Raw genomic sequence first — 16,212 nt, 5'->3', positions numbered from 1 at the left:
TACGTTTTGAAACTTTTCGAGCTAATTTTTCGTACGAAAAAAAGTGGCAAAACTGATTTTTATGATATTACCCAAAAGCCTGTCGAAATCCCTAACTATTGGAAAAAGTTCAATTTTGGTAGGTATTGCGGTTATCGAGTAATCCACTGCTGCAGAAATGGATGATATTTCAAGTTCACTGAAAACTTTGACACCCCCTAGCAACCTCTAAAAAAGGGCTACAGGGCGGCGATTTGCGCCATTGGTCATCCCTTCGGATGGTCTTTCCACAGAAAAAATTTCAAAAAAATACTTCATGGTCAAATTGACGTGGAATGACCATATTTAAACCGATTTCCAGGCGGACACCTTACTATATGCGTTTTTTAACCAATTTATATTTTTAAAGATGAGAGAAGAATGCTGGTCAAGAAAGAAGAAAAAAACGTACTCCAGACGTCCGTTTGGAAATCATCTCTAATAAGCCACAACCGACTCGATTTCTAGTTGACCAAAATTATTTTCATGCCTCCTGCAGACATTTTTAAAATCTAGAGAAATCGAAAATCACGCTGAAGGTTCCAAAATCACTCGAAATGTCAAAATTCGACTTCCGTGGGTAGGTTTTAGGCAACATACAGCCATATCAATCAATATAAAAACACATTCGAGATGTGATGTCCGCTTAGAAAGCGGTTCTTTTTAGATTTCGTACCTTCTCCAAGTGTTGTAATGATAAACTTCACCGTACGCAAACAAAAATATGTAAAATGCAAAAAATGTTCACTTGCACAGTCTATAAAAATTTTTGCTGACGCGATTAGCAAAGTAACTATTCGAGACTTACTGTCGAATTGTGAGCCATCGGCATATTTACCTAGGAACACCCACTATCTACATAGGTACGTACTTTGTACACCCGGACTATCACTACTAGAAAGACGTTCAGACCGCGAAAATCGCGTAAGACCAGTTCTGTGTTAAGAGTATACATACTACAGTTAAATGTTCAATTAATTTAACGCTTATTATTGATCCTGTGATTTTTTATAAAGGTAAGTAAGTATAAGATTTATCTGCATAAGTCTGTATTTTACATACATAGGTACTTCATTGTGCACCCTTTCTATCTTTTTTCTCTTTTCTATGTTTAATTTAAACTACCTACCTAGTGTACTAACACGTATATGTACGAGTAGGTATTGTATGTAGGTATAAGTATAAACGGTTCGGCGAAATTGAGACTTCAAGGGGGGGGGGATTTTGAACAGTCTTATGTCATAATAGACAATTTTGTATTTTTTTTAAACTAGTAAAAAATTATCGATCGTGGCGAAACGGATATAGTCGGTTACTATAGTGCTCCTGTGGTAAAGTCGATGAAAACCGAGCAACCATCGTCACCTTTTACTTGTTTTTAAATACCAAGAGTTACCTAGTTCAAATGCATTTTTTTGGGCAATGGAACTTTTTGTCGTAAATCGATTCAATATATTTTGTCGTGAGGTAGAGGAGGGTTTCAAGACGACGAATTCATTTCCGGTGTCAGATTTTCGCCAAAGTGCACCCTTTTCTCAGAAAACGCTCATTTTTGGGCTGAAAAATGAGCCAGTAAAGATGGGTAATTCTCAAAAAAAAGGTCAATTTTGATATGCATAATTTTGAAAAACAAAAATAATTTTTTTGGAAAATTTCAAGTGGGAATCATTTATATAGGTGTCCCAGATCCCTTTTCTAGTATTGGCCTCAATTCAATCCCCCCCACTGTGGGCCCTGACCCCCTTAAAACGGCGATAATTAGGATTCGACCCTCACAGATGTGTAATATGTCGATTAATATGTTTTCGAGGCCGTAGAATTCGAATCTGGAGTTATTTTTTTGTAGAGGTGGAGGGTGAGGTGTGGGGAGGGGGAAATGTCAAATTTTGCTTATACATATGTATTATCGTGTACTATGGTTCGATATGTTTTCGAGACCGCAGAGTTCAAATCTGGACTTATTTTTTGGTGGGGGTGGTGTTGAGGCGTGGGGAGGGAGAAAATGTCAAATTTTGCTTGTATTATCCTGTAAAATATCTCGACTAGCGTGATAAAAGTACAGCTGTCTGCAATTTGGCCAAGTCGAAGGACAAATGTGCGCTGGACAAGCCGAAGGGCAATCTCAACGTTTCTTCGTTTTTAGCCTTACTTTAGTACCTACTGGACATTATTTGATTTTTAACACGTAATAAATGTGTACTTATCACGTAGAATAACTTCCCTTTCTCAATTGTCGCAAGTAATACGCTTATGCAATTAAAATATTGTACTTTTGAACTTGATTCTTTATCTCAAATCACATTTACACACTATTTATAATATGCACCAACAAATAGTCAAAATAACGAAAAGGCACTGAAACGGAAAAGACAATACTACGATAGAAAACGATTTATCTAATTTGAAACGCTGTATATCTAATTGTCTGCGTACTTACGTCTTCTGAGAACAGCAATGATAATATTTTTTCAGAATTTTTTGCATAGTTTAAAATGGAACACCTTCAAAAATACCTACCTACAAAAAACAAAATTTTTCACAATTCTTCTCATCCAAATTGGTCAATATTTTTCTTCTCGGAATCGTACTTAAGTAATACATACTATGTAGTATGTATGTACCTACTTAATCATGATAATAATCATTAAAAAAGCTCAACTGCTCAATCAACTTGAATTTGGACCTTTGTTACTTTTTTTTATTTTTTACAAATTTTCATCAAATAAATTGAATCTTTGCAAATTTGGGAACCCCTGATCCCTCTTTCAAATGACGTAACCGGTAAAAATTCGTGTCTAGACTAATATCAACACTCGAAACACTACATTGTAAGTACCTACATCATTTATGTTGCGATGTCAGAGAAACTGATTTACCTGTGATGATAACAATTCGCAGAAGAAGACAAAAAACTGTAAACTTATGAGCTTATAGGTACCAGTAGGTATGCAGAGAAAATTTTCATTTTTTCTCAATATTTCATATCAAAATATGCTTTTTGGATTTTTGGAAAATTTTTAAAAATTTCAAAGAAAGCTCCAAGTTTATGGACAATTTTCAAGCTTTTTCGTGAAATATAATTTTTTTTTTGAACAAAGTTGGGCTGTTCTAAATTAATCAATTAGGTACTTTTAATGCAACTCAAACACATCAACAACTACATATGTTAGTTTTGAACCATTTTGGAGCCTCCTACGATTTTTCAATTTTCTGAACAAACATCATCTCATCTTTGAAAGGCTAAAAATGAACTTTAGGACACGGTTACCTCGCTTGAAAACAACCTCAACCTTTCTGAACCCTCCGGAGAGCTTTCAAATTTCTCCAGAAACTTTAAATAACTCTATGAAGGCGAAAAATGATTTTTAGGACCCATAACTATGGTTGGTGCTTGGATACCCTCTCTACCATTTTAAGTCGTCAGTTCAAAAAAGTGAATTTTTGACCAATTCGTAAATTTGAAAACTCGCTGGAGGCTCCAAAAATATTAAATTTTGATTGTTTTTGAGTCGAATGATCGCGTAGTGTTATATCCTCATATGCCTAACCTGCCTGTGTGTACTATTATGTATTACTCCCTATGGTAACACTGCGTTGTCCTACTCGGAGCTGCACCCTAGACGCAGCTACGAGCGTGTGGAACGGCGTAGTTCTGTTTCTTGTGGCCAGAGAGATGGACTATCGTGTTAAAGAAGTGCTCGGATGCACTGAGATATTAATTCTCAGACCAACATACGTTGTAATCTGTGAATCTTTGTTAATTATGGTGATAATCTTGTTTGAATTATGTTAATCTGTTCTTATTTTGTGTTAAACGTCCAATGGGACACTGTTTAATCGGATTAAATGCCTTTTGTGTATGCAAATGTGTCGATTTAATCCACAACTTGTGGTCTATTCTTATAACGCCGTCCTGCTGAGCTAGCCAGGTAAGTTATTCTCCTCGGAGTATTTCTTAGTTCTCCCCTTTGAAGTAGTGATTTATTATATTACGGTAACAGGCATAAAGTAAGAATATTCTCACATTGGCGCCCAATAATCTTCGAAAAAGACAGATTGGTGACTTACACTCGTCATCTGCCTTTAAATTTCCATTCCCAGTTGAAATTTCACACCATTGTGTGTGAAATTGCAACAAAGAGTGGAAATTTCCCACTGAAAAAACCATTTGTGTTTGTCCCCTTGTAAGGACAATAAATTTAGGTATAATTTATTTTTAGTCAGTGTGAGAGTTGATATTATTATATATTAACCTTACTCAGATATTCACATCATCATATGTAATATCATAATAGATATTTTATACCATCGTGTGTAAATATTTCAAACTCAAATAAAGTTGATTCTAACTGAAAAATGAGTATCTTTTTCTTTTCATCTTCGATCTATTTTAGGTAGGTTTGCATAGTCAAAACCTACTTAAAAACGTGAAAACGTGGTCCCTCTATACCTCTGCTACCCCTGCCACCACCCAACGCAGGATCGCGCCAATTTTGGTTGCAAAAACAGCGTGAAGGTCATAGAGAACGTGAAAACGTGCTCGTCAGTTTTAGGTAGGTTTGCATAGTCAAAACCTACTTAAAGCCGCAAAAACGTGGTGCAATCTATACCTCCGCTACCCCTGCCACCTCCCAGCATAGGATCGCGCCAATTTTGGTACCAAAAACAGCGTGAAGGTCATAGAAAGAGCGCGAAGTCGCGAACCAATCACAGTGCAGCAGATACATCACGCCATATTGTGCTGTTGTACCTACCACACCCCACCCTAACAACAACGGACGTTTCGTAGCTAGCTTACCACGTTGCAAGCCACTGTCATAACGGCCTGTTATAGCTACCTCACCCTCCCTATACCAATGGACGCGGCCACATCACACCGCTTGTGCTGTTGCTGCAGCCGCACCCTTTTCTATTCCAAGAACACTTCGCGCCTAAATCCGGCAGTTATTTTATGTGCCTCGTGTGTGTAGTATTCACGTACCTCGGAGATTACTACTCGTTTTTGCTTTCTTGCTTTTTAATTTTTTTCAAAGTGTGCATATTTATTTTTTGCTCAGCTTATTTTTTGCTTTTAAATACTGTGCATATTTCCGCGATTTTTTTTTTCTGTGCTTTTTGTGAATTTTTCCTAAGATGCCAAGATTCTACCACTGTCTCTGTGTATTAGGTAGACACAAAAAGTCTTGCCCAAACTATGTAAATAATTCGCAGGATCGTGATTCTAATTCCATTTGTGAACAGAATACTAGCGATCCTGTCACCCAACAGGCTGAGATTACTAATAATTTAAGCCCATTTTCCTACATCTCATTTTTCAAAAGTAGGGATAATTCTCCAGTTTCTCCACTCGATTCTGAGGTGGATGGAGAGGATTCAGAGGAGGTCGATGCTGACGACTCTGAATCCACTAATTTAGCTAAAATCACCCTCCCTCCTCCTTCTAAGCCTATTCCTGAATCGAATGCACAAAGTGACCAACAACTGCAACAGAAGAATTCTGTCATCGTCTGTACTGACGATCTAGAATTCCCAGAATTGCCAGAAGACGTTGATACTAACGATCCACTTCTGGGATTATTCAAGGACACGTGGTCATCGCAGGTGCAGATGATTAAGAAAGTTAGGGCAGGCCAGGCTGTACATGATAAGTACATTCACGAATTAGAGAAGGATAAGGAGGTGGTTGCTAAGGTATTGACTGCTAATACCAAAGCAATTAAAAAAACCCACAAACAGTTCAAGAAATTTGAACAAAAATGCAGTTCTTGGGCTGACAATATTGTCAAAACAGCTGAAGAACATGCCACCCTAGCCACTAATACAGCCTCAGAAGCCCGCGAACTCGCAGCGAATACTGCACGCGAATTTTGCAAAGATAGGGAAGATAGGAATGCCAAAATGGATCAACACGTGGCAGACTACCAGGTGATGGCTTCGGAGCTTGCAAAAGTGAAAAAAGCCCAATTTGGTGGCTCTCACAATTGCAGCAACGCTATTAATGCGCCGAAGTCCAAAACCATGCCATTTGATTCAGCCTCCCTGAAAAGTGCAGGTATTTTTTATGATGAGTCTAGGAAATTTTTCCCCCACGAATTCGTTTCACAATTTGAAAAATACTTCGAGAACTTGAATGTTGTGGAAGCTCACAAAATATTCTTGTTCATCGGAGCAGTGAAAGCAAAAAATGCCGACACCTGGAGAAGCAAAGTAGAGAATGTGATTTCTTACGATATGCTTCTCCAGAAATTTTTCTATTTTTATTGGGACAAAGCCCATCAAAATGCTGCACTTAGGGAGTGCGAATTACGATTCCGATCCCCCTCAGGTCCTAAAGAAATGGCTGACCAAATGATTCGTTGGGCTAAAACGCTCATGAAACAAAAATATGCCATTGAAGAATGCATAGTCGATCTTCTGGTGAGCAAAGCCCCCCTTGAGTATAGAATTTACCTTAAGGAAGATGGCCAATCTGTGGAAAAACTCATCAGTAAGCTGGAATTTTTCTCTAACGATGATGTTGACCCAGAAAACGAGGTACCTATTGTGTTCTCAGGTCCAGCTTACTCCAAGACTAACCACCAACAATTTGGAACCCCAGTTTATAATAACGATGGTTCCAAGGAAGTTGAACTCCCTGATATGGCTACCCTCCAACGCCAATTTAGGAAAATGTTAGGTGGAAACGTCAACGAACACGATGTCTTAATCACCCTTACCCCTAAAAAGAAGTTTGGTCAGTCAGAAACTAAAAATTCCAACTCTGATGCTCAGAAATCTGCGAATAATGCAAAACCTGAGCATCCCAGAGAGAAATTCCATGTTAAAATCCCATCTCACCCCCCTCCTACCTCGAATCCCATTGCTCTAATTTTTAATAAACATGGGCTGGAGCCGATTCACGCTTCCGATTCTGAAAGCAGTTCATCAGAGGAATCTGAGGATGAAGAAACCCCCCCACAATAAACTCTGTCCTAAGTCCTAAAGTAATGACGATCCTGTCACACCCTAAGCTGAAAATCAACTTGAAATTCAGGTTGAAATTCACCTAGAGCCAGTTTGGGACCAAGAACCAAGTACTTCAACAGGGGTGAGTGTTGTTAATAACACCCCCACTGTACAATCTCCCCCCACTTCCGATGCTCAAACTCACGATACTGTGAATAACAGCATCTCCACTCCATCAATGTCAGCTGGGGCAAATGTCAATTTTGACACCCCCACAGACTCTATAGAACAACAAATGGAAACCACAGTCACCACTGCCTTGTAAATAGTTGAGAATGCATTGTCATTTTTAGCTATAATAAGCTTCCCCATGTTGTTCAATAAATACCTATTTTATAATAAATGGTCATTTTCAACAGATGAGTAATTTATTGACTTATAATAATCAATAGATTCCATTTTTCAGCAATTTCCCATCCTTCAAACGAATGATTCGACATCAAATATGATTTTGAGTCCAAAATTGTTCAAAAATTCGTGATTTTGAGAAAATTTGAGCCAAGAATGCATAGTCATTTTTCAAATGTCTCAAAAACGCAAGTTTTGTGCCCAAAAAATACCAATTCAATGTTGAATGGTATTTTTTCCCATGAAAACGAGTAATTTGGTTTCAAATATGATTTTGAGTCCAAAATTGTTCAAAAATTCACAATTTTTGGGAAATTTGAATCAAAAATGCATGGTCATTTTTCAAATACCCAGAAAATGCAAGTTTCCAATTCAAAAATACTTATTCAATGTTGAAGAGTATTTTTTCCCATGACTCGTAATTTTTGGGAAATCTGAGCCAAAAATAATGCATTGTCATTTTTCAGATCTCTCAAAAACACCAATTTTAACTCCAAAAAACATTTATTCAATCTTGAATAATGTTTTCCCCCATCAACGAATAATGCGTCATCAAATATGATTTTGTGTCCAAAATTGTTCAAAAATTCACAATTTTCAGAAAATTTGAGTCAAAAATGCATTTGTCATTTTTCAAAAATTCTGAAAATTCCAAATTTTACCCCAAGTTTAGAAACCCTGGTACTACGCAGTTGTAATTTTACAACTACGTAGTCCTTTGTGTTCCAGCGACTAGCTCGTCAGCACAGGCCGCATTATGCATTTTGCCGCCATCCTGGCACTGAGACATCTGTCTTGGCAGTTTGTTAGAAGGTGCGGGGTAGGGTGAGTGTGATAAGCACACGAGCCAACAAGCGATTCTGCTATGAGCTCTCCGATCATTTCTTTTGTGTTCCTGCTTGTATCAAATCCAATGTTGGATAATTTTTATTCCTTTTATTTGAAATTGTTTTACCTACACTGTTATTATACATGTGTTTCTTCTTACTTTTGATGCTATTTGTAAGAAAGCATAATCATTTTTTTTTCCTTTTGTGAAAAATGTTTATTATGCTGATTTCTTTTGAAGTTTTCCAGTTTTTGGAAATCTTAAGTTTTTTTTTCCAAGTGACGTGATTTTTTTTTCTAATAATAGAATGTGTCGTTCGCGTATGTATAATCGTTGTCGTTTTTTAATTTCTAATGTGAGCTGACAGTTCCTGATACCTGAAGTTCCTGATACTTGGTGAGTACAATCGTTATTTTATGCTTTTAAAATATAAAATCAAAGTGTTAACGTAAACGTGTCAACGAGGCTCCCAACGCCAACTTGACAGACATATTATTTATCCCTAGTATTGCTTTTTTCACGCATTTCCGGTAGTATTTTATTATTTTCGCAAGAATTCTGTCTGACTAACCCCCCCCCCCCCATCACCTTCTCTGTTAGATTTCAGAAATGACTGAAATCCTCGATCATCTCTGTGAGGGGTGCAAGCTCTCTGTCACACACCTCAGCCCTACCAAGGTATCTGAAGCCAATAGTGCGAAAGACCCTTAATCCATTTCTCACCCCAGTTCAACCACTGAGCCGAAATGACACTATTTTTTTGCAACACAGTGGTTGAAATTTACGAGCACCCAAATTGAGAATAGGAATTCCACCAGAAAGTGCTCAATCTTGAGCAATTTTTGTACCAAAGGTTTTTCCAAATACTCAAATAACTACGAGTTAAAAATTTACTTGAAAATTTTCAAAAAGCCAAGTCTTAGAAAATTACTTCAAGTGAATTTTTCCCAAACCAGTGAAAATTTTGGAACCAAAATTTTCCACATTAAAATTCCAAACCAGATGACAATGTTGTCAAATGGAGTAAGAGTATTTTCCACGATCTCAAACTATTAATTTTAATAGGTTGGGAGAAATCATTTCAAAATTTTGCAATTTGAAAAAAATGCAATTCGATACTGAATGCATTTTTTTTCTTCCTTTTTTCCTTTTTTTTTTTTTTTTGGTTTTTTGGAAAATTTATCCAAGTAACCAAGATAACATGTGTCCCAAACCATGATAACTGAAATGTTTCAGTGTCATTTATCCACCATAAGGTAGGGCAAAGTTTCCTGGGGAAGTTTACACTCAAAAAACCTCATAAACTTGTGATTATGCAAATTTTGACAAATTTTTGACTTGTAATCTTTGCTCAAAAATCCCTACCAGTTGAAAAACACCCTCAGCAGGGGCAAGGACTTCCCCCTCCCCCCTGCCATTGATTCCAATAGAACTGAAATAGTCCATCTTGAAAAATAATTCCATTGTGAAATTTTTCGAGAAATTTTTTCAAGGAAGTTTGTGTCCACTCCAAGCAGGTAAGAATAGAATTTCGATACTGATTTTCAAAATTCAAACCAAGATAGGCCAAAATTCCCACCATCCTGAATTTTCACTATATGACGTTTTCCCAAAACTTTCAAAAATAGATTCGATACTGAATTTATTGATTTTTTTTTTTGGGAGAGATTACCTTACAAAAACAAACGATATAACATATGCCCCGATATGTGGTACTCTAAGGGGACCAAAATGGCACATAGTTGCATTTTGGTTCCAAGTGAGGTCATTTCTCTGAAGAAAATAACCCTGTCCCAAACCATTCCCAAAAGAATTGATTCCATAGTGAATTTAATTCAACTCCCCAAGTCATATCCAAAAATTGAAATTTGAAATTTTTCGAATTCAATATACCCATTGTTTTCACAGAGATAGGGTAAAACTCGCATCAGTCAGTTGTTGAGTGGGAAAATTGAAATTTTTCAATACCCAACCCAACAAGACAAATCAACAGACTGGTTGAATTTTGAAAAGATATGTATTTACTGTATCTCGAAAAATTCACCAAACTGCTGATTCTCATTTCAACAAGATGGAAAATGTACACACGGTGAATAATATCACGTAGACATTTCCATCCAAATTGAAACATGTTGAAATCTGAAAATAAACGATAACACTCCCGAGAAGTGAAAGCAGTGGCACTAAAACCACCAATACCACATTGCTTTCTCGTTTTGAAATTTACGAGTTATTATACTCAAATAATTTCCAAAACAAGCAACTTTTCACCTTACAGATAACCCCCACAAAATTCTTTTCTCAGAAAATTGATTCGTAATGAATTATACAAATTTTTGAGAGAGAATTTACCCTACCAAAGGCAGATGTAACGTATGCTCCAAAATACTTTACTTTCAGCCAAAATAGGTACATCTAGCACCTATTCCCAAATTTTGATCCAAGATAGGGTAGATTTTCTCAGCTGAAAAAATCAGATAGTAGTTTTCCAAGATTCCAAACAGTTTCATTTGAAAATAAATTCCATGGTGAATTTTTCTTTCAAATTAATTGGAGAGAATATAACCATCAACAGGGGCAAGAAATTTCCACCCCCTCCCCCCTTCGGCTATAAATCTTAATAGTTCAAGGATCTAGCATGGAATTTTTTTCCAAAAATGAATTCTATGATGAATTTTTATTTTTGAGAGAGAAAATCCACTCTACAAAAACACCGGATATAATGTATGCCCCGAATATGTGGTATCCAGGTGTCAAACTTGCACAATTAGTTGCTTTTTGGCCCAGAGTAGAGTGAATTTCCAAAACTTCAACCATGTGAAGTGATCAAATTCTCAAAACATGACGAGTTGGAAATTAAAAATACCCTTCCCTAAAACATCTTCAAAAATCCATTCTATGATGAATGCATTCTTCCCATTTTTTTTTCTCATAAATTTACCTTACCAACTACAGATGTGCTGCATGTCCCAACACACATTCAATTCAGAGAATTGAAGATTGAAATTTTTCAACTTCAGTTTAATTACCTTCCTATGAAAGGGTAAATTTTCATCAAATTGCTGATTCGTGATTCAACAAGATGAGAAAATCTACATGATGTCTACTATCACGTAGATATGTATCTTCCACCATACCTCTTTCATCGAATATTTACGAGTTATGATACTCAAGAATATCCTAAGAACACAACGTCACAACCTACAGTTGTCCGAATTTGAAATTTTGATGCTAAAATTCAAATTATAAGTCAATTGTTGAGAAGTATTTTCGATTCTGAAAATCAATTTCTACAAGTACCAAACGCTATAAATGAGAATGCTTTATAATAAGCTCTCTTTCTCACACAACTTTTCAATATTAAAAGTCAAAAAAACCCAATGATTTGTTTCCCACATAATTATGCTATTTTTCTTTGTAAATTTTTCAACATTTTCTTTGTATTTTATTAATTTTTTTATTTTTATTTTTTTTGAGATTGATGCCAAATGTATTTATTATTTATTGATGTAACTTTCTGCTGTTATTTATTTCTGTGCATTGTAACATACAGATTGCTCACTGTAAATTTTTCATTTTTTTTTTTTTGTTTGAATTTTTTCTTGTGTTATTGTACTATACCAATCAACAGCGGGGTTTCAACAGTCTAAAAGCCACACGACCAAATGAACCGATGATAATTGGAATTGAGTACTTGTTAGATTTTAAGTTGTGTTATCTTTTAAGTTGTATACTGTTGTACCCTGTCCGTTCAAAATATCCATTGTGATAATTCTGAACCCAAATGACCATTTGTGTCATTTCTATTCCCTGCTTATGATAGCAGTTGCCATTTGTGCAAACTTTTTTCCCAACAATTAGCACTTTTAGCCTAGGCTCTCCAAAACTTTCCCTTTTTAACATCGTCTGTTTTTTTCATATCATGGTATATGACAAACAGCTCCCCTTCCCCCCTTCCACGAACTATTATGTTCAGAGAAGGGAAGAACTCGCCTTCCACACTCCCTCCCTTGTTTTCGATCCATTTGTGATCAAAACGCGGTGTTACCTGCCGAAGTTTCTTCAACTCTCTTTTGATCCTGTCTTAGTGTCGTTTAGTATGCGTTCATGGTGACGTATTGTTATTGGTTGGTGCGTTGGTGATTTGGTGCCTTAGGGTGCCAGTTACTGGTGGCCAATTGGTGCAATACGGCGTTGTGAATAGCGCTTAACCTCACACCTCTAAATTTAACACACTTTTGTCTCTCTCGTAATTTTCTCATCGTAGAAAATACGGGGGGCAGAAGTATATACCCATAATATTACTCATAGTCAGGTTCTAGCTCATATGTGGTATATAATGTATCCGTAATTGTCTCCGATGAAGAAGCTCATCATCAAAGCTAATCTCGGAGGGGCATATGTTATATCCTCATATGCCTAACCTGCCTGTGTGTACTATTATGTATTACTCCCTATGGTAACACTGCGTTGTCCTACTCGGAGCTGCACCCTAGACGCAGCTACGAGCGTGTGGAACGGCGTAGTTCTGTTTCTTGTGGCCAGAGAGATGGACTATCGTGTTAAAGAAGTGCTCGGATGCACTGAGATATTAATTCTCAGACCAACATACGTTGTAATCTGTGAATCTTTGTTAATTATGGTGATAATCTTGTTTGAATTATGTTAATCTGTTCTTATTTTGTGTTAAACGTCCAATGGGACACTGTTTAATCGGATTAAATGCCTTTTGTGTATGCAAATGTGTCGATTTAATCCACAACTTGTGGTCTATTCTTATAACGCCGTCCTGCTGAGCTAGCCAGGTAAGTTATTCTCCTCGGAGTATTTCTTAGTTCTCCCCTTTGAAGTAGTGATTTATTATATTACGGTAACAGGCATAAAGTAAGAATATTCTCACAGTAGTCTTACCAGATGATATCTTGCCAAAAATACTGCTCCGGTAGATATCTTCTTTGAAATTTCGATTTTCTTTTCTGGAATTTACAAATTGGTCGAACAATTCTTGTTCAATTTGTGATTTTTTAAAGCTTGGTTAGGAATTAAAAAAAGGGTCTGAAATCAAATTAATTTTCATCCAAGGAGGCAAAAAAACTTAAAATCACCCTTCTGTAACACCGCACAGTGCACATGTACCTATTGTACTGACTATAATATCCACCAGGATTATGCAGATGGGGAGGATCAGTGATGAAATACCACGTCTCGTGTCTGTTTTTCGAAAACAAGCCTACCGAAAGAACCCATCTAAAACATCTAAAACTTCCTCATCTGGGGCAGGGAGCTCAATTTTTTTAAAACGACTCCTTCAACATGACAGTAAAATTCTTCAGCCTCGACTTCATTTTTTCGAGGATGCAAGCTGACTTTTGTGCATCCCTGTACATGATTTAAATATTCACCTACGAGTATTTAGATGGAGTTGAATGTATTGATTTTTTTTCCTCGCATAATCAGCAAGTCATTCCGGTTTCGGTATGGTTACTGTGAAAACATTGTATAAGAGGTCAGTATTAGAGAGAAGAAGATGAGGAACAGATGAAGGTGTATTAAAAAAGGCTATCTTATTTTTAAAACTCGTTGGCCTCCAATCTGTCTCTCTAATTCTAAAAAAAATTGCATACTTTGCTACACCACTGCATCAAACACAGGTAAGTTGAGTAGGTAGCTAGGTACCTCATATGCAACACGTGTCACTGCATCAAGATTAGGTACTGCAACGCTGAAACATAACTGTTGCCGAACTCGTGCAATTTTGGAACACGCTTTCATTTTTTTCAGGTCTTATTTCCATTTTTTGATATTTTAAAAATTTACTCTCCCATGCGCTCACAAAAAATCTCTGAATTTAGGTAAGAGGTACATACGTAATTGAATTTAATGCTTGAATTTCGATTCTAAATAGTTGACCTTTGACTGCGAATATGGATTCGAGTACCATTGAAATCTCACCAGTTCCATTTGATCCCGAATTAGAAACTGCGAAAGGCAAAATAAAGAAGATTAATGCAGCATTTGGCGAAATTATGGTGGGGCCTAAACATGTTATGTTCACGAAACCATACGCTGAATGGGCCGATGAAATTCTCAATATGGATGTTCGTGAAGATGATGTATGGATTATTTCAGTTCCTAGAAGTGGTAAGCATTTTAGAACTTATTCATGAATGATTTCTGCCAATTTATTTATCAAATAGAATTATTATTGAAAAAAAAAATCATTCAGGAAGTACATGGACCCAAGAAATGGTTTGGTTATTATGCAATAATTTAAATTACGATGCTGCCAAAGAAAATGATCTTCATAAACGGTTCATGTATTTAGAGTAAGTTCTGATGTTCATCAATCAATCCATCATCGAGCTCTTGTGAATTTGTATAATAAAATTTTGGTTTCTGTGAATTGAAATTCTTTTAGATTAGCTGCTATTACAGGACAATCACGATTTGGTAAAGAGTTTTGGACTGTCGATAAAGTGGCCAATGCTGAATCACCAAGATTTATAAAAACTCACATACCGTTTGAATTATTACCTAGGAAGTTGTGGACTGTAAAACCCAAGGTTGGTACTTTTACATAATATTGAAAATGCAATACCTAACTAAGTACCTACAGGGTGTGCAGAAATATCGAGTAGGTAGGTACACCCCTAAAAAAGTTTTAGCAAAGAACTTTCTTTAGAGTGTGCGACATACCTATAATATCTTTTGAGTGAAAGTAGAATTTCTTATTCCCAGAATTTTTATTTCAGATAATTTATGTTTACCGTAATCCGAAAGATGTGGTTATCTCCAAATACCATTTCTGCAGTATGATCAGTGGATACGATGGAACATTTGAAGAATTTGCAGAGATATTCATTCGAGATAAATGTAAAAAAAAATGAAATTCCTAGTTAGCTTAATATTATGATGTGCCATTTAGGTCTTCTAATTCCTTTCTTTTGTCGTTACCTACATATATCTTAATTATATTTCAGGTGTTTATAATCCATATTGGCCACACGTTCTTGATTTTTGGGCATTTCAGAAAACTCACAATGTGTTATTTCTAAAATACGAAAAAATGAAAGAAGTAGGTCTACAGTACTTAGATTTACTGATTGATGTATCATTATCAAAAAATATTTAAAATTTCACTATCCTAGTTTTTTCCCCCCTGTAAAAAATGGTTTTATAATTTTCTTCAGGATTTATTATCAGTGGTACATAAAGTAGCGGATTACTTAGAAACTAGCTTAACTTCGGAGCAAGCTATGGATTTGGCAGATCATTTAGATTACAAAAATATGAAACATAACTCAGCTGTCAATCAAGAAAAACAATTGACCCGGTTTGGAGTCATTGATAAACGAGAGGATGCCAATTTTATTAGGAAAGGTTACAGTGGACAATGGAAGGAAAAAATGACACCAGAAATGATTGCCCGGTTTGATACATGGTCAAAAAAATACATCGCTGGGACTGATTTTGAGTTCTATGAGTATCTATGATTGAAAAAACATATATGTACTTACTTAATTGTAAAAAAATATATTGACTTATTTTACAGGGTTGTGGTAATTGAATTAAATTTATCTGTGTATTGAATTAAAATGGTTTCTGTTTCTGATAATTAGAAATTTCTTCTGGCAATAATAAAATAATGCTCTTCTAAATTAATATCTTCTGTAGTGCCTTAGTACTACTTAAGTTGGTAATTTGGCGGCAGCTTCAGGGCCAGAAGGGGGATCATGAACCCAGCAAGGTAGAAAAGACCTCTTGTGAAAATTGCATGTGCCAGTGCACCACTTACCTTACCTACTGAACATTCAATTTACTAAAATCACTCAATAACTTACTGCTGGCTGGATTTCTTTTGCTCCATTACTTAACCTTCTAATACATTTCTACCTTCTAGAACTCTACTGTTTGGTGAATACTTGAGATACTTACTTACCTGCCTTTTTGTATGTAAGAATAATAATTGTAATCAAGCTTCTATTCAAGTTTGATAAGTTTATAAAAAGATC

At 36.0% G+C, this 16,212-nt stretch overlaps 1 protein-coding gene across 1 annotated transcript; it reads left to right on the top strand.

Annotated features, from left to right (window-relative positions):
* Positions 1-875: 875 nt before the first annotated feature.
* On the top strand, positions 876-15,752 carry LOC135843486 (luciferin sulfotransferase-like). The gene is made up of 7 exons (XM_065361398.1): positions 876-1,034; positions 14,106-14,341; positions 14,427-14,526; positions 14,619-14,763; positions 14,953-15,073; positions 15,181-15,275; positions 15,391-15,752. The coding sequence occupies exons 2-7, from the start codon at positions 14,125-14,127 to the stop codon at positions 15,691-15,693; spliced, it is 981 nt and encodes a 326-aa protein (XP_065217470.1). The 5' UTR covers positions 876-1,034; positions 14,106-14,124; the 3' UTR covers positions 15,694-15,752.
* The last annotated feature ends 460 nt before the right edge of the window (positions 15,753-16,212 follow it).

The sequence above is a fragment of the Planococcus citri genome, chromosome 4, assembly GCF_950023065.1.
Source record: "Planococcus citri chromosome 4, ihPlaCitr1.1, whole genome shotgun sequence".
NCBI lineage: Eukaryota > Metazoa > Arthropoda > Insecta > Hemiptera > Pseudococcidae > Planococcus > Planococcus citri.
Note: the sequence above shows the minus strand (reverse complement) of the source record. Positions and strands in the feature narration are given on the sequence as shown.